This window comes from Chelonia mydas, chromosome 5 (assembly GCF_015237465.2).
Source record: "Chelonia mydas isolate rCheMyd1 chromosome 5, rCheMyd1.pri.v2, whole genome shotgun sequence".
In the NCBI taxonomy this organism is placed as follows: domain Eukaryota; kingdom Metazoa; phylum Chordata; order Testudines; family Cheloniidae; genus Chelonia; species Chelonia mydas.
The window spans coordinates 128,402,917-128,420,384 of record NC_051245.2 but is presented as its reverse complement, the minus strand read 5'-3'; the positions used below and the strand labels follow the sequence as shown (position 1 = coordinate 128,420,384).

General features: G+C 46.3%; 1 protein-coding gene across 6 annotated transcripts in view; it reads left to right on the top strand.

Annotated features, from left to right (window-relative positions):
• NRG1 (neuregulin 1) overlaps nt 1–17,468 on the top strand; it is a 720,225-nt gene that overhangs the window by 292,164 nt on the left and 410,593 nt on the right. For 4 of the 6 annotated variants that reach the window (XM_043546676.1, XM_043546671.1, XM_037902308.2 and 1 more), the window contains exon 2: nt 16,734–16,808. In XM_043546676.1, the coding sequence (XP_043402611.1) occupies nt 16,734–16,808 (75 nt within the window). Of the gene's footprint in view, nt 1–16,731; nt 16,809–17,468 lie in introns of those variants that run through there. The other 2 variants (XM_043546677.1, XM_043546672.1) reach the window with 2 other exon arrangements.

The window sequence follows — 17,468 nt, the reverse complement described above, 5'->3', positions numbered from 1 at the left end:
CGGGGGGGGGGGGGCGCCATCTGAGGTCCTCAATTAGAGTGAACTGCAGAGTATGGGGCAGACAATCCCCGAAGCTGGTGAATATTTTCAATAGTTAGATTTACCAAGCCAGCACAAAACAGCTTCTTTATTACCTCACTGGTTGCACAGAAGCCAACAACACAGTTCCCTTAAAGTAACCCAGCCTCAAGCCTCCACCCAGATACCCAGGTCAAGAATGATGAAGATTACTGAAAATCTTATTTCATCATATAAAAGAAAAGGTTCTACCAATCACAAAGGATCGGACACATTACCGCCCAGGTTAATGAATATTCCAGATCTCTCCCAAATCCATGCTCTCAGCCAATTCTTATTAACTAAACTAAAATTTATTAAAAAAAGAAAAGAGAGAAAGCATGGTTAAAAGATCAGTATACATACAGATATGAGTTAAATTCTTGAGGTTCAGATTCATAGCAGAGATGGTGAGCTTTGTAGTTGCAAAGAGTTCTTTCAGAAATAGTCCACAGGCTATAGTCCGATGTTTATATTTCTGGGCAGTCCAGTCAGAACTGGGATCTCAGTCTTTGTGGCTTAGGCTTCCCCTGCATGAAACCTCAAGCAGATCTGAGATAAAAAGGATTGGGACCCAAGGATCTTTTATACAATTTCAAGTCTTCTTTGACAAGTCGGAGTCCCTTGGCTTACAATAGGTAATTAGGGTGATTTTGAAGTAAGTCCATCACCAGTACTTAGCTATAGGAATTAACATAAGGCAATTGCCTGTTCCACCACCATTCACAGATGATTTGCTATACGTTTCAAAGACGGAGGAATACAGTGTTTACAATTCATTTAAATGCTTGGATGTTCTTTTGATCTCTGAATTAACAGAATACAGCATAGAGAGGGACTGTTGATTACATTGTTGATCACTACCCATATGTATGTAAATACACAAACACTCTGCTCATATGTCTTTAAGGGTTGAATTTGAGTTATTTATCCTGCAGGATGTTTAACCCTTTGTGGGCACGCGTCACATCCCCCCACCACAGCCAGTAGCCCAGTGGTTACAGCACTCACTTGGCATATGGAAAACCTAGATTCATGTCCCTGCTCCAAATCAAGAAGAGCAGGATTTAAATGTGTCTCCCCGTGGGTCAGTTTTATACTGGGCTATTGGCTATTGTGGCTGAGTCTCTCCACTGTATTTTGTCATAACAATTTTCAGAAGATCTCAGTATGATTCCGAGGCAGAATAAAAACCAAATTCCCAAATCTCAACATTCTTTGCAAAACGTAGCTTTTGTTCTCCAGCCAGCCCTAGCATTATACCCGCTTCCTAGCCAGACTGGCTGTTTCTCTAGGCCTGGTTGTCCAAAGCTGGCAAGTTTTGTACAGCGCCAACTGTGATTCTCAGAAGAAGAGAGCCTCTGATTTTTCTACCCCATGTACTCTTCCCCAAGCAGCGGTGGGGGCAGGGCTGGGAGCTGCATAAACCTTGGCAGCTGTGGCAGGCCTAGGTGGCTGCTGCCCATGGATTTTACTCATATGCTACAGTGTGAGAACTGCTGACCCCAGGCTCAAATTCATCCAGAGCTGTCCAGAGCGGAGCTCCAGTAAATAGTTGCAAACGCCTCAGGGCGGAGGGCATGAGAGTAGGGTTGCCAGGCATCCGGTTTTTGATCGGAATGCCCTGTCAAAAAGGGACCCTGGTGGCTCTGTCAGCACCGCCAATCGGGCCGTTAAAAGTCCGGTCGGCAGCGCCGTGGGGCTAAGGCAGGCTCCCTGCCTGCCCTGGCTCTGCGCAGCTTCCAGAAGTGGCTGGCGTGTCCCTGCAGCCTCTAGGCACATGGATGTCCAGGGAGGCTCCATACCCTGTCCCCGCACCACGCCTCTGCCTATGAGCTGGACATGTTGGTCGCTTCCCAGGATTCACCTGAGGTAAGTGCCACCTGGCCAGAGCCCGCACCTCAAACCTCCTCCTGCGCCCCAACCCCCTGCCTCAGCCTGGAGTCCCCTCCCACACTCTGAACCCCTTGCCACTACCCCCAGCCCAGAGCCCATCCTGCACCCCAAATCCCTCATCTCTGGCCCCACCCCAGAGCCTACACCCCCAGCTGGAGCCCGAACCCCAACCTCCTGCTCCAGCCTGGTGAGAGTGAGCGAGGCTGGGGGAGAGCGAGTGCTGAGGGGGGATGAAGTGAGCAGGGGGTCTTGGGGAAAGGGCAGGGCAGGGGGTGGGGCAAGGTTTTCTGCAATCACAAAGTTGGCAACCCTAGGCGAGAGCCAGTTTCAGGGGTCTGCAGGGCCCCATGGCTGAAGCTCTGAGCCCTGGCACCCATGCTCCCCCAATGGACTGAAGCCCAGAGCACCGGTGTGACCCCAACCCCTGTGGGGCTAAAGCCCTGAAACCTCCAGCCACAACTGAAGCCCAGAGCCCTGAATGGGGGTGCATACAGGACTCCGGGAAATAATCTAGGAGAATTTAAGCCCTGTGGTGACCTAACCTATCGTTCATTCGTCCATTGTGTTACAGTGAAGTTTGTGCTCTCAGCTGACAGCTCAGCTCTACTATTGTGACTCTGAATAACACCTTGTCTAGTTCTAGTTATTGTATTTTTACAGCTGGGCACTGTGGGCCAACCTCTCACTCCTGCTGTGCAAAGGGGGCCTTAAATCCATCTAAATCAGAGGGCTCTCCCCACCACTCCTGGACTCCAGCACAGAGGACATTTCTGGTGGAAAAGCCCAGAGGCTGCTCCAGATTAAACCAAGGAAACGGCCTCAAGCCAGCCTCGGTTTTAACCGCACCACACACACACAGCAAATTGTAGGACTGGCACCTAAAGAACAACTCTGACGCCACCCCTTCTCTTTACCAGGTTTAGTTACTGTTCTGCGTTCCTCACTGGGTTGTGCGTTGGACGCTACACAGTTAATACAAAGACCTACCTGTTTTGAGAAGCAGAGCGAGGTACTGAAATTTGCACTTGTGATACTTTGGCAGAAATGAAATAATTCTACCCATGTGGCACCCAAGTGGTTGCTCCCAGTGTGTACCTGTCTACAAAACACAGACTGTACAGTGGTGCTGTGAAACTGATAAACCAGTGTCCAAATATGCAGAAGAAGCTGGTGTCTTTGCAGTAGCTTGTGTATGATTTCCCTTTTGATTTCACCTGAAAACAATCTGAGGCATGACAAAAAAAGAGTGATCTAAAATAGGGTTTTCTCTTTGATCTGATCTATAAGTAATTTATCTTGAATTAGCTTTTCTGTTATTGGTACTTAATGATAAAAGCTGTGCTGATTACATGTACAAGTAAAGGCAACAGCTACATTGTGTGGTGCATAGATTAGGATGAGAAAGGATTAAAAAAAATAGCACATTAGTTGCCAAAAAGTGAGGTCCTAAAGCTTAGCAGTCTCTGATCGTGCTGTTTACTGGTGAGTGTTCAGGGAAGAAAATATAACTGTTACCGTGCAGAAAATTACAAATTATCCAGTGCAAGTTTCTCACTCCAGGTCTTGCTGAAGTTTTAAATTCTTTAATTCAACTGATATGGAACTGTAACAGATGTGATCTTATGAGATGTTCCCAGTATTAGAAGCAGAAGGAATAAATTGGCTGTCAGGATATGTACAGGAAGACCGAGAGAACGCATTGCATTTCAATTATCTAGTTAAAGCAAAGGGCATTTTGAAAGAAGAGTTTTTCATTAAAGAGTTGAGGAGAACTTCTATGCAGGAGCAGCGCACACAGATTGAACAAAAAGAGAGGGTATAGATTGCCTCACCAAGAGCAACAACCTCAGTCATGAGACCCTTCTCCTCTTAAAATTAATTCTGAAGCAAAATGGTGTCTGGTCCATTTGGGCAGAGCCATCCCTCACCTGCACACTGCCTCCTCTTCATCTTTTAGGGTGGGACACAGTCTGGGAAATGATTTCCCTCCCTTCTCAGGGTAATTTCTCCTGTGGAATAGAGATTTGTATTAGCTGATTGGCTTTGCCACAGCCAAAGGAAACAGGAGAATAATAATAATCATAGAGATGAGTCTAGATGTGTGAGGGGGAGGTGGGCATTGGGGGAATTGCTGGGGCACCCAAGTGCCTTTGAAAAGCTCCCCGTATAAGCACCTGCAGGAAATTGTTACATATTAAAAGCATACGCTAGTTTTTTAAAAGTGACTAGCGATTTCAGCAGACTAAACTTTTGAGTGCCCAAGTTGACACACCTTCGAGGAGCCTGATTTTCAGGGAGTGCAAAGGGGCTATGCCGGGGCTTGACCCTCTCCGGGGCGGCGGGGAGCCACACCGGCTCGCTACACGCAGTTAACTTTGGGGAATTTGTCCAGCCACCGGAGTCTCCCTCGACAGCCCTTGCGGTAACTGGAATGAGCACCGGAGGTCTGGGCCCTGAGTCAGGGCGGGGCACCAAATAGTCAGTAGCTCAGGCCCTCAGGCAGGGGCTGAGCAACACAGCATGTTTGAATTAGCCCAGGCCTCCAAGGACCTGGAAGAGGGGGAGACTGCCACCCATGAGTTGGGTGGCAGGGGGGACACAGGCCCACCCACTCCACTGCGTCCCAGCCCGGGGCCCTAGCAGCAGCAAACGACCCGCTGCTGGGTCAGTGGGGATCCTGACCACAACACACTGACATGGGTTCTGGCAGAGTTACAGCCAGACTAGGGTTGCTGTCCCCAGGCTACTTCCTAACTCTCCTCCTTCTGGTGCCTGGCTCCCGGCAGTGTTCTCCGGGGGGTCCAGCACCATGGGTTCCTCGGGGCAGCTGGCGCGGGGCCCGGCCGGCCGCTCCCCCGGGCAGCTGGCGCGGGGCCCGGCCGGCCGCTCCCCCGGGCAGCTGGCGCGGGGCCCGGCCGGCCGCTCCCCCGGGCAGCTGGCGCGGGGCCCGGCCGGCCAGTCTTGGTGTGGACCTGGGGCTGTGGGGTTTTCCCAGTCACGGGCTAGGCTGGCTACGTCTGGCCTCCCCGGCGGCTGGTCCTCTAGTGAGCTCTGTGGGCCTGCCTTTATACTTCCAGGTCTTGCCTTTCTACTTCCGGGTCGCTGCCTGTCCTCTGAGGGGTGGGCTCAGAGCTCCCTGGCTCCGCCCACTCTGGTGTCTGGAGGGGCTTGACCCTCTCCGGGGCGGCGGGGAGCCACACTGCCTCGCTACAGGGAGTGTGTGCGCTCAGCACAAAACCAGGTCTCAAATTAGGCACCCAAAACTTAAGGCTGCCAAAGTTGCTAGTCATTTTTGAAAATCTTGGTCATTGTGTGTATACCAGGATTCGCTTGTCCACTGTAAATACTGTAAGAACATACTTTTCCCCACAGAATGACTGGGTTGGGAGTGAGCAGACATCATCCAAGTAGCCTGGAGAAGCAAAACCCCTAGAGCAACAGGCCACATTGTCATTGAACGGAGCTATAAACGAATCTATTGCTATGGCCTTATTTCCATCATGATGTGTGTCATCGTGTCTCATTGTGTGGATGTGAAGGCAACCATGAGGAAAACAACATCACATCAATAAGATGGAATTATTTTTGGCTTCCTGCATCCTGTTTCCTCCCCCTTCTGGCCTCCAGTCTTTCCGTGCCTCCTCTCCCTTTCCTGGCTATTGGGGGAGGTCTCTCCATCTCTCCCTCCCTCCCTGTGTCCTAGGTGTAGTCCTAGGGAGCCACTATGTTCATTTTGTTGTGGACCCTGCCCTCAGCCTGCTCCACAGACTTGTGGAAGAACAGAAGAGGAGCTGTGATCAATCAGCCAGATGTGGGGGGCCTGAAGAGTTTCCTGAAGCTCCAGGCTTAGTATCACTTCCCTAGAGCCAGGCTCCTAACTTCCATGGATTTCACTTGAAGAATTAAATCAATGGCTATTAGGAGCCTAAGTATGTTTGAGGATCTGGGCCTTAGTCTCTCTGTGCCTCAGTTCTCCATCCGTACAATGGGGATAACAGCACTGCCCTACCTAACAGGGGTGTTGGAAAGTGCTCAGATACCACAGTGATTGGAAGCCATAGAAGAACCTAAAATAGATGGCAAACCCCATGCACCTGATAGAATGATCTTGGGGAAAGGCATTTTGCAGAGATTTCCTTCCCTTTAGGTGTTTCTGGCAAGGAAGGTGGTGTTTGGGTCTGTGTTTTCAGGGCACATGAAATTCAATCTTAATTAAAGTGTATTAAAACTATTATTTTGGGCCAATGCCAAGGTGAATTCATCATGCGCCCTGGTAAGGAATTCTGTAAACAGTTTAGCTCTGTGGTTCCTTAGGTGATGTCAGATGCTTTCTCCTCCGTTTTGGCTTTCCGTTTAATTTACTATAGAAATGACAGCTCTTTAAAGCACAAAAACAGGGAGCACAACACAGCTCTGCCTCAGAGAGTTTTCACAGGGAAAATCGGCAGATTGCTTTTTACTGACCTAATGCATTGATTTCTGGCTGCAGCTGCCACGCAGCCATTAGGCCCTGGAGTTAATCAGTCTTGATTTTTATTGTCAGTCAGTTCCCATGTTCATAATGCTGAATAATATCAATGCTACTTGCTGCAGTTTTATTTATAGCCACATTCACTGCAGTTGCATAAGATCTGCTGAATTGCCTTGTAAGTGACATGGGAAGTTTAGACTCCAGACCAAGCAAGTAATAAATGTGGTAACAGGGAATTATTATTATTATTATTATTTATTATTTATTATCCACACACACAAAAACTATGTTAAAAGAACATTCTTTTGTCAAGCACTCAAATATTAGGACATGCCAGAATTAAGGCTGCTTCTGCAATCTCAGTTCAGCCCCCTTGTGCAGAGGCATTGTGATACGTAATGTCTCATACTTATCATCACATGCTGTTTTTTTCTATAGGACCCCTGCCTCATTCAATGCACCAGGATGGATGGTACTCAATCAATGAGCATCTATTCAATATTTTGCCTAGCACTTTGGGATCCTGGCCTATGACGGGGGCTCATAGGTGCTGCCATAATACAAATAAATAATAATAATGAAAATGTCAACGTGTGTTTCCTGAACTGTTTAAAGGCTCCCACCGTTATTCATTCTAGTCTGATACCACACTCATCACTGCAAGATCTGAACACTTTCCAGGGATGCATTAAGTGACATGACTAACATCTGTTTCATGTGGTTCTTTTCTTCTTCTCCCCAGGGGAAAAATTGCGTGTGTACTTTTAAAAATATTATTTATACATGCTGTAGTTAAGGGAACTGCAACTTATACCCGGAGAAGAAAGTAGTGTATGTCTTGGTGTTTCTTAGATCCTGTGGGCATTTGTTCTACCTGTGGTACTTATCTGACCCCAACTACCTGAGTGTTTCACTCTCTTTCATGTATTTATTCTCACAGCACACCTGTGAGGTAGGGCAGTGCTACTGTCCCCATTGCACAGATGAGGTAAGCTAACTTGCCAAGAGAATACAGGAAGTCTGTGGCAGAGCAGGGACTTGAATGCAGGTCTCCCAAATCCTAGGCTGGTGTGCTAACCACTGAACCATCCTTCCTTTCTTGGGCCAGAATTTTGGACTGGTCCTGGTGAAAGTGTGGTCTCCTGCACAGGCAAGCTGTACCTTTGCTATACCCAGTTCCTTTATATCCATATGCATATATTTCCACATTTTTCTTACAGTCACATTCTGCAAAGGTAATATTCAAATCTTGCTGTGCTTGCAAGATATAACTTTGGAGAATGGCTCTCTCAAACCAGTGGCTGTTGTAGCAAGAAGGCCTTTGAAAAACTACAATTTGAGGACTTCAATAGCACAGATATAGGTGTGAGGTTTTTTTGTAGGAGTGGTGGGTGAAATTCTGTGGCCTGCGTTGTGCAGGAGGTCAGACTAGATGATCATAATGGTCCCTTCTGACCTAAATATCTATGCATCTATGAATCTATGAAAATAAATTTCATTCCATTTTTAATTGACTGAATTTGTTGGAGAGCAGCCTGTCCCTGTGTTAGAGGATGCAAGTTGTGGGATTCCCTCATGTTATGATGCCAGTAGGTTGCTTGATATAATTCCCATAACTCTGACTGCAATATATGGTAATGAAACTTGATGTCATGCCGGCAAAGGATATCCCTCTCTCAGGGGGCCTGATTCAGGTCAGAGATGGGGCCTCAATTAGTCAGAACCTCCGTAGCTGTGTAAGATAGGAAGGTCCCTCATCCTGTGTGGGCCAACAGCCAGCGAGGCAGTTAGCCCTTGGATTGAGCCCTTCCAAAGAACTGTTTTAAAATATCTGATATTTTAATTTCAGAAAAGACATTCAGCTCAGTTAGATGTCTTTAAAGAGTACAAGTTTCCTGTTTCTCCAACTTATTGTAGCAGGTCATTTGGAGGAATCTTCAGGAAGGTTTCTTTTCGAACATCAATCTAGTGGGAGACAAATGCTGCTACGCGTGGCTGATTTCTGCCATTTTGACAATAACTGGAAAAGTGAGAATGGGCAGCTTTGTTAATAACATTTTTAACTGTATTGACTAAGGGTAAAAAATTCAGAAGCACCTAAATGACTGAGAAGCTTTTGAAAATCGTATCCCAAGACAGCTGTTAGTCGTGTTGCTTAATGAACAACTGGAACGTGCTCTGGTACTACAGTGACGAGCACAGTATACAAACCTATGTAGAATAGAATCCATTCTTATGCCATCTGGCTGTAACAATGAATGGTTTCCCTGATCCAAGTTGGCAACTCTGTCCCGGTCAAGTTGAATTCTAGTGGTGTCAAGCAGTCAGTCACAGCATCCAATCGTGCAAAGAATGAGAACAGAGGGAATTCACTGTTGACTAGCAGCAGGAAGCAGCACAAAATGCTAGTTGTTAGCAATATTTTTGACTCTCCTGCAATTTTAAATATAAGCTTCCTTGCTTCCTTGGGTGCAGGCTGTAGCTGGCTCTGATAGAATAGCTGGTGAAGGAAACCCGTTCGGAAGACGTGTTATCCACACTGGTATATAGCTGGCATGTTGCTTGCTGGAGTTTCTTTCGGTATAGAACAAAATATCTCGGTCCATTAACTTTTAGTGCTGATTGTGTCACGGGGGGCTGAGGGATGCAGAGGTTATAAATTGCTGTAATTAGATACTCATTTGTTTTGTCTATTGCTTGAAAACATGCAAACACTACAGCATGTTAGAAAGTTCCCTGAGATTGGCAGAATAACATTTGTAAATGCATTCTGCAACCCAATATTAACTATTCTTCCCCTCTGGGGATGATCTTGCTGGGCTGCCATATACAGAGCTTCCCTTCAATGGGAGTTTATTTATGTACAACTTGTATTACAGTAGGGCCTAATGGCCCCAGTCAAGAATTGGGATCCCATTGTGCTAAGTACCGTAAAAACAAGTGAAAAAAAATCCCCAGTCTCTGCCCTCAACAACTCCTGATCTTGGCTCATGACAAGATGCACAGTGGGGCCCTGATCTCAGCTGGTGCCTCTTGGTACTGTAATAATATACGAGATATACTGTAATGTACTATAGGAAGAATTGGTGTGAGTGGCTGGAGATCAGAAGGATTTGCCAAGGGAAGATGCAGTTTGTATTCTGAGCCTAAATGGTAGGCAGGGTAAGAGAAAGAAGGAGTTGAATGTAGAGTTTGTGCTGCAAGTGCAAAAAGAGTATTTTCCATCTAGTCTGGAAACAGAACAAAAAGGACTCAGTCTTGTTTCAACTGAGTGATCCTACAGAATTCACATATACTTATTTTAAACCAGTGTGACTCCAATTAAATCAGTGGAGTTGTTCCTGATTGACACCAGTGCAAGTGAGGGGAGGATCTGGTCTAGTGGTATAAATAAATATTACTCATGTGATTTTTGGGGAAAGTCCTATGGAATTTGATAGTGATGAAATATGATAGGCTTCTATAAAAGCTGAATGCAGTAGGGTTTATAGATGTTTTTCTAGAAATGTATAGCTTTTAATAGAAAATTTTATCCTTTCTGTATAATTTTAAGCTATTCTATACAATTTAACAGAACATTCTGTCCCTGTTATGGAATTCAATGGATTAGTTTAAAAATTCTCTTAGAATGTTTTCATTTTCTAGTAAAACCTATGGGATTTTTCCATAAGAGTAAAGGTTGTAGGATGGTTGGCTACATTTCAACATGTGGGTCAGACTCTGCCATCAGACACAGGCACTTAGCACTTGTGGATTTCAGTGAACACTTCATGCATCCACCCAAGGACAGAATTTGGACCTTAACGAATCAATTACTTTAGTCCGCTTCACACAAAAAAACCCAGTTATCCCCAAGATTAGACTGAGTTAAATTACAGCTTTTCTGCTCTTACATAAGAGCAGTTTGGAGTCTGGAGAGTGACTCTGAACTGCTTCTCTCAAATTATTTCCCCCCCCATTGCATAAAATTCTATCACAGCTAAAAGGCATGAAAAGTGAGCTCAATGTGTGTTGTTTAAAACTGTTTGAAGAAATCTGCTTTTTGTGGATGTAAATGTTTAGGACACCCAGAAATGATTTATTTACTAGCTTTCAAAAGGCTGAATTACCCTTATCCATCACTGTATAAACTCTGTGCTGCTACTATCATTGAAAATATTTAAGAACTCCACAGGTAGGCTGAGGGCCCATTTATCCGTGAAATACAGCAGATTTACTGCATTACTCATCCAGAGGCTACACATCAAAGGGGATTCCTGGGGGTAGGAAATGCCCATTCCTCCATTTTCTTTGTCTTTACAGCTACCAACAGTCACTCACAATTTTGCACGCTTTGGTTTAGGGCTGGTCTACACTGCCAAGTTTTTTCACCAAACGGCAGCTGTTGGTGATGAAACAAAGCCACTTTTTGTGACAAACCTCCTCAGCTGCAAATGGCAGTGCTTTAATAAAACCACCTCGAGGAAAGGGATCCGGCTTACTGGACAAAGGTTTTATCGCCAGAGTACCAGTGTAAACACCTTGCTTGCTTTTCTCGCTGTAATTGGCCTCTGGAGGTGTCCCACAATGCCTGAAGTGACCGCCCTGCTCAGTGTTTTGAACTCAGCGGCCCTGCAGGCCTGCGCCCTGTCCCTTTCAAAGCTCGGTTCTGACAGCCACCGTGCTGTGCTGCTCTGCTCCGGGAAGCAAAGACCAAATCATTCACCTGGAATGCTCCTGCTGTTTCCCATACTAGGAACTCAGAGGCAGGCAGGGGTGGATGTGTGTGTGTGTGTGTGTGTGTGAGAGAGAGAGAGAGAGAGAGAGATAGTCTGTGCTGTGCAGAGCCAGGGAGGGAGGTGGGGGCTGATGTCCCCCTTCCCCTGCCTCAGGACTGGTTGCTTCTGGCACTGTCTGAACTTACCAGACAGTGTGCCAACACACTCACTCTCCCCCAACACACACTGTCTGTCTCCCCCCCACTTCCTGGCACACACTCTCCCCTGCTATGCCCCACACTTCAGTTGAAAAGTGGCTGGCAATCTATTAGGATGCCCATGGAACAATGAGATTGAGAAACCTGCATCAGGTGACTCTGTACCTGCCCCAGGAGGCATTGTAAACCCTTCCCAAAGCACCCTGAGGCCAGTTGCACAGTGGGATAACTACCCACAGTGCACTGCTCTCTTGTCAATGCAAGAGCTGCTGGTGTGGATGTGCTCCAGCGACACAAGGAGCGCAGTGTGGACATGCAACAGCGGTTTAATTAAAGCACTTTAATAAAAGTGATCTAACTTTGGGCGAAAAAGCTTGGCACTGTAGACATAGCCTTTGTCTATGATTCCCTCTTACATTTGACACATGGTGTTTGCGCCGGTTCTCTTGGTTGAGTTGCAAAAGGGATCTGGAGTGAAACCAGAGAGACAATTTGATGGATGCCTGCAAAAGCCAAGTGAAAGAGAAGTTTGTTAGTTTGTTTCTCTTTTTAAGGCATCACTGGCAGCTGTAGGTTGGGAGTTTCAAAATTGCTGAGCGTTGGACACCCTCACTCCTGCTAAACCAATGGGAGCAGAGTTAGGCCAATGGGAGATTTACCACGAGCTTCAAAGAGAGCAGAGTTAAGCCAGTGTTGAGAGCTATTGAAAATCCAATCCATACTGCTGCCTAGAAACAAATTGCAAGGTAGTGATGAATGGGGCTTCAGCAAGGTTTGGGGTTTCTGACAAGAGATGAGCCCAAGCCAAAATCCCATGATTTAAATATGCCTGTGCTTCAGGGAAGTTCAGATCTGAACCTCAACCTCATACCTGTGGGCCATTTCTGTTTAGGGTAGCACGACAGTGTGCATGTAATAGCATCGTCCGCAAGATAAAATATCTTGCATCGAATTTTTTTCCTCCAGAGATAACAAGAACTGGAAAAAACAGCAAGCCATAATCTTCTGTAGGTCATTTCATTTCAAATCTAGTGTGCAGCTCAGTATATGAAGTGGTTTTACTTGTAGGGTATAGGTCATAAGCATGGAAAAGAAAGTCCACCCATGGGTCAAGAAGATTGTGAAATAGCTCCTCATAAAGCCTGCATGTATGTGAGAATATGTCACAATTAACGAACTTACCAATGCAGTGCTAAGTAGCATGCCCTTTATACTTACACAAATGCAGTATTTATACTAACCCTAAATATTCCAAAATCACGAACCAAACCCCCAACCCCCGAAATCAGAAGATTGACTTAAAAATCATTAGGTTTTAAAAATAATACATTTGGGCGGGGGGTTAATTTGCCATCTGTTTTTTTGAGAATTCAGGGGTCACGTTTTCAAGCTTTTCTCCACAATCATGAGGGCTAGAAACGTTTTGAATGAAAGTTGAAAATCTGACATTAACACTCGACTCCAGGAGCTCTGGCTTTACGTAAAACACCAGCTATCGCAATACCTGTGATAAAATGTGACTTTAATCAAAGACTTTTTTTTGTAAGGGGTAGATGAACACACAGGGTATGTCCACGCAGCAAGCAGAAGCCTGTGGCAGCCAGTCTCAAAGCCTGGGTCTACAGATTCGGGCTCACACTGTGGTGCTAAAAGTAGTTACTGTGTAGACATTTGGGCTCAGGCTGGGGATTGGGCTCTGAAGCCTAGGAAGGCGAGTGTGCGTCAGAGCCCGAACTCCAGACTGAGCCTGAACACCCTACCCATTTTAGCACCGTATCACAAGCCTCGTGAGCATGAGGCTGTCAACTTGGGCTTTGAGCCTCACTGCTGCGGAATGCTGCTAGCTGTGTAAACACACCCTTCGGGCCTCATTATCAGCCCAGTGTGTCTGTATTTAGGGATGTGCACTGCTGACTGGGCATTGACTGTCTGATTGGCGGCACCGCACAGCGGGACTGGCAGGCTCCCCTCTGCGGCATGTCCCCTCTCTGGGTCCTACACATAGGGGCAACCAGGGTGCTCCGCACGCTGCCCCAGACCCAAGTGCTGCCCCTGCAGCTCCATTGACTGGGAACCGTGGCCAATGGGAGCTGTGGGGGAGGTGCTTGCAGATGGGGCAGCACGCAGAACCGCCTGGCCGCACCTCTGCTTAGGAGCCGGAGAGAGGACATGTTCCTGCTTCCAGGAGCTGCTTGAGGTAAGCACAGCCTAGAGCCTGCACCCCTGAGCCCCCCCCCACCTGCACCGCACCCCCCTTCCCCAGCGCTGATCCCCCTCCCACCCTCTGAACCCCTCAATCCCAACCCAGAGCACCCTCCTGCACCCCAAACCCTTCATCCCCAGCCCCACCCTAGAGCCTGCATCCCCAGCTGGAGCCCTCACCCCCTCTCGTACCCCAGCCCCCTGAGCCAGCCTGGTGAAAATGAGCAAGTGAGTGAGGGTGAGGAGAGTGGGGGGACGGGACCTCGGAGAAGGGGCAGGACATGGCTGGGCCTTGGAGGAGTGGCGGGGCAAGGGTGTTTGGTTTTGTGCGAATAGAAACTTGGCAACCCTACAGCTGAGAGAAAGGCAGACTGCTGAAGCACATTAGTCTTAGCAGCTGGGCAAATTGGCCATAACGGGTCTGATCCAATGCCGAATGAAGTCAAGGCCCATAGTTGTGAGATGTACAATGGTTGCTGACTCTTACGATTTTATTGTGAGTCTCGTGATATTTGGTGGTTTTCCTTAAAGCCATAGCTGCTGGATTCATGTGATTCAGGGAGAGTCTACACTACAGCTGGGAGGGTGCTTCGCATACTAAAAATAGCATACTAAAATTAGCAGTGCAGCAGTGGTGGCTCAGGCTAGCCATCCAAGTACGTGCCCAGGGGTATTGTACTGCGGGCAGCTAGCCCGAGCCACCATCCATGTTGCCTTGGCCACATTGCTATTTTCAGCACACTAGCTCAAGCAAAGCTAGCGCATTTCTGTCTACCCATGCTGGGAAGCATCCTCCCAGCTATTGTGTAGACATACCCTTTTGTGAGAATCTGTTTTCATTAAAAAAAAGAAATATATAAATAAGATATAGAAATAAAAAGACATAATAGAAACAACATATGCCTATGGAATGACATAAGTTAAAATGGATTTGTAGGGGAGGAAAGACTTTAAAGAGTTGGAGTGTAGACAAAGGAGAAAAGACAGGTTTTCAGGTAGATGAGACTGAAAAGAGATGAAATTGCAGAGGAGAAGGCTCTTGCACAAACAGTGGTGAGACTGCAGGAAGAGACGGGAGGGAGGGAGGTGATAGTACTAAAGCAAATGGACCAGTGACAGAACGAGGGAAAGATTAAAGTTGGAGCAAGTTCAAGAAGAATCTTTATAAACAACAAGGGCTATTTGGAAATGGGCTCTGAGCTGAATGGGAAGTCAGTGAAGGACTTTGAAGGTTTGCTTCTTATTCTGTGTTAGAAGGAACCTCGGCAAAGAGACAAAGGGAGAAAAATAACACAGAATAAAGAGTAGCTTAATGTAAAATATATGATTTTTTTTTAGAAAGTCCAGCCAAGAGAACAAATTAGTCCCTCTGTGCTTGCCTGTCTAGATAACACAAAGAAGAACTAACGCTATTTCTTTCTTTACCTGCTTTAAACCAGCACCCATGGGAGCCATGCCCCAAAGCGGGAGATTTTTCATAAGCACCCAAAGTGTTGTAGGAGCAATGAGACTTGTGCTTCTAACTCACTTGGGTGCTTTTGAAAATCTCCTCCCTTCCGTGTTATAAAGGGAATTTAGTCTGAAAGACTTCCAAAAGTTGTGTTTTGTTTTTTTAAATGAAAAAGTAATGACAAGTCGGCATGGCAAGGGGCAGGAATAAAATTTTTTATTTACTTTTATTTTTTACACAAAGATGGGGGGAAAGTGAATGCATTCTTCACTAAACTCTAGTTTATAAAAAGGATTTCCCAGTTCATCTGCTTCGTCAGGACCTGAATCCAGTGAGGCGGGATTGTGGTCTTGAGCATGAATTGTCTCTTTAGTCTCTGCTTATCACAAGACAGAAATGACTTTAATGGGGAACAGTTGCACTTGTGTCAGCAATAATGCAGCATTTGCTGCTTCTAAATGAGTGAAATGGGCAGGGTTTTTGACAGTAGAATGCTCAAATGCATGTTTCAGCACTTTCTCAAATGGAGAATTAGCTTCCCATCTTCGCTTTAAAATATCTTTTATTTTAATTAACACAAATGCTGTTTTATCAACCACGTACATTGCTTAAGTGATGCTTAAGAGTGTGGAGTCCCATCAAGTTCTAGAAGAATAAGTGGAAAAGGGAGAGCATTTAAAGAGAAACCAGTGCTTAAAAAAGAGATGGTTCATATTTACAGAGTAAGCTTGACTCTGTTCATTACCAGGACTGCATACCAGGAAATCTCCCAAACTCAGATGCAGACTAAGGAACTAATGCCAAGCTCATCACTCCACAGTTAGGAAAAATTAGCTACTATGTATGTGTGTGTGCATCCTCAGTAGCTGCTAATTTTATAACCGTGGGGCCTGATCCTACACTCCTCTATATAAGTGTAACTCTATGGAAAACAGTGACACTATTCCTGATTTACACTGGTGTAAGCAAGAGGACAATCAGGCTGTGAGATGAGTAATGGATCTTATGCATGGTAAATATCATCTCCAACATTAAAATGTGCAGTCCTCTCAACCCAGCAGGCTTTAAGGTCCTGTGAATTGCCTCTTTGTTTTAAAACGCAATATCTTTGGGAGTAATTACATGAGAGGATTATAAAGCACCTATCTGTAAATTTTGCACAGGCAGATTCCTTACAAGATTATGTAGCAAGTACGGTTTGTGAAAGAAAAGCAGACCGCGTAGATGACAATGGTTTCACCAACATGAATTAAACACGTTCGTAACACAAAAGAGGAGTTTGGTGTTTTTAAGGACTGTTGGATGGAATGTTGAAAGATGATCCAAGCATGCTGATAGAGCGATGTACAGAATGCCCTGGACATGCCTGTTGGGACCGCTTGGCTTGTGTAAAAGACGAACAGCCCATTACCTTCTTTCTTCATGTGTGTATTGATCTCAGTACAGTGCAAAGCATTTCTTGGGGACTGATGCTTAGCAAGGGCTAATGGTCCTCTGGCTGGACTTCAGGCCATCAGCTTTTCCAAGCCAACCTGGAGCAGACAGCCCGACATCTCCATTGTTATTGTCTACAGTAGGTGCATGGGAGGGCGGGGTAGGGCATTGCAATACAAACTGGCATGCAAATAGCATTAAACAGTTGAAGTGTTTGCTGTTTGGTCAGTGAGATTATCTAAATATCCCCTTCCCTTCTCTTTCTTTCCCCCTCCCCGCCTCCCCTCTCTTCTCCCATTTACTGTCAGGAAGGGCCACTTCTGAAGGGCCAATTCAGCACAGCCTGGCACCGACAGAGACTAACAACAACAGCAGCTACAACAGTGAGTGGATTTAAAATCAAGGAACCATTTGAAAGATGTGACTTTGTGTACATGGAATGTGCAGTAACTGTACTGAGGACTGGGGATGTGTTTGTACTCGGCAGAAGTCCTCTGCCTGGGCCATCCTTAGAGCTTCTGACACCCCCTCCACCCCCGATCCCCAAAGCAAGGTCCATTACAGGAGCCATGGGAGATCTGACCTGAGAGCCAGTAGCTGGGAATGTCACTAACAAAATGCGTTTTAGAAATTCCCTGAATTTCAGAGAAAGTTATTGCAGTGCTGGATATAGGCATATTAATGATGTAAGCAAGCCCAGGAAACCAGAGGCCAGAAGCCAGACACAGACTGAGCTATCAGGCAAACAGTCATTTGCTCATTCCCTGGCATGCTCCAGTGGACTGGTGCCCATCCTAGTTTGGTGCTGAGTAGGAGCATTGATCTATGTTACATTAGCTCTGCCTGATCTATTCTTAGAGCAGCAGAGATCCGGCCTGCTGGCTTGCGGCAATTCAGCTGCTGTCAGCCTGGGCCTCTCCACTCCTCCCTGTGCTCCCCAGCATGGGAGCGAAAAGGAGCATTGACTCTTCAGCTGTAACACCCCCCACCCAGTCACTCAGGATCCTGAAAAAAGGAGGACTTGTGGCACCTTAGAGACTAAC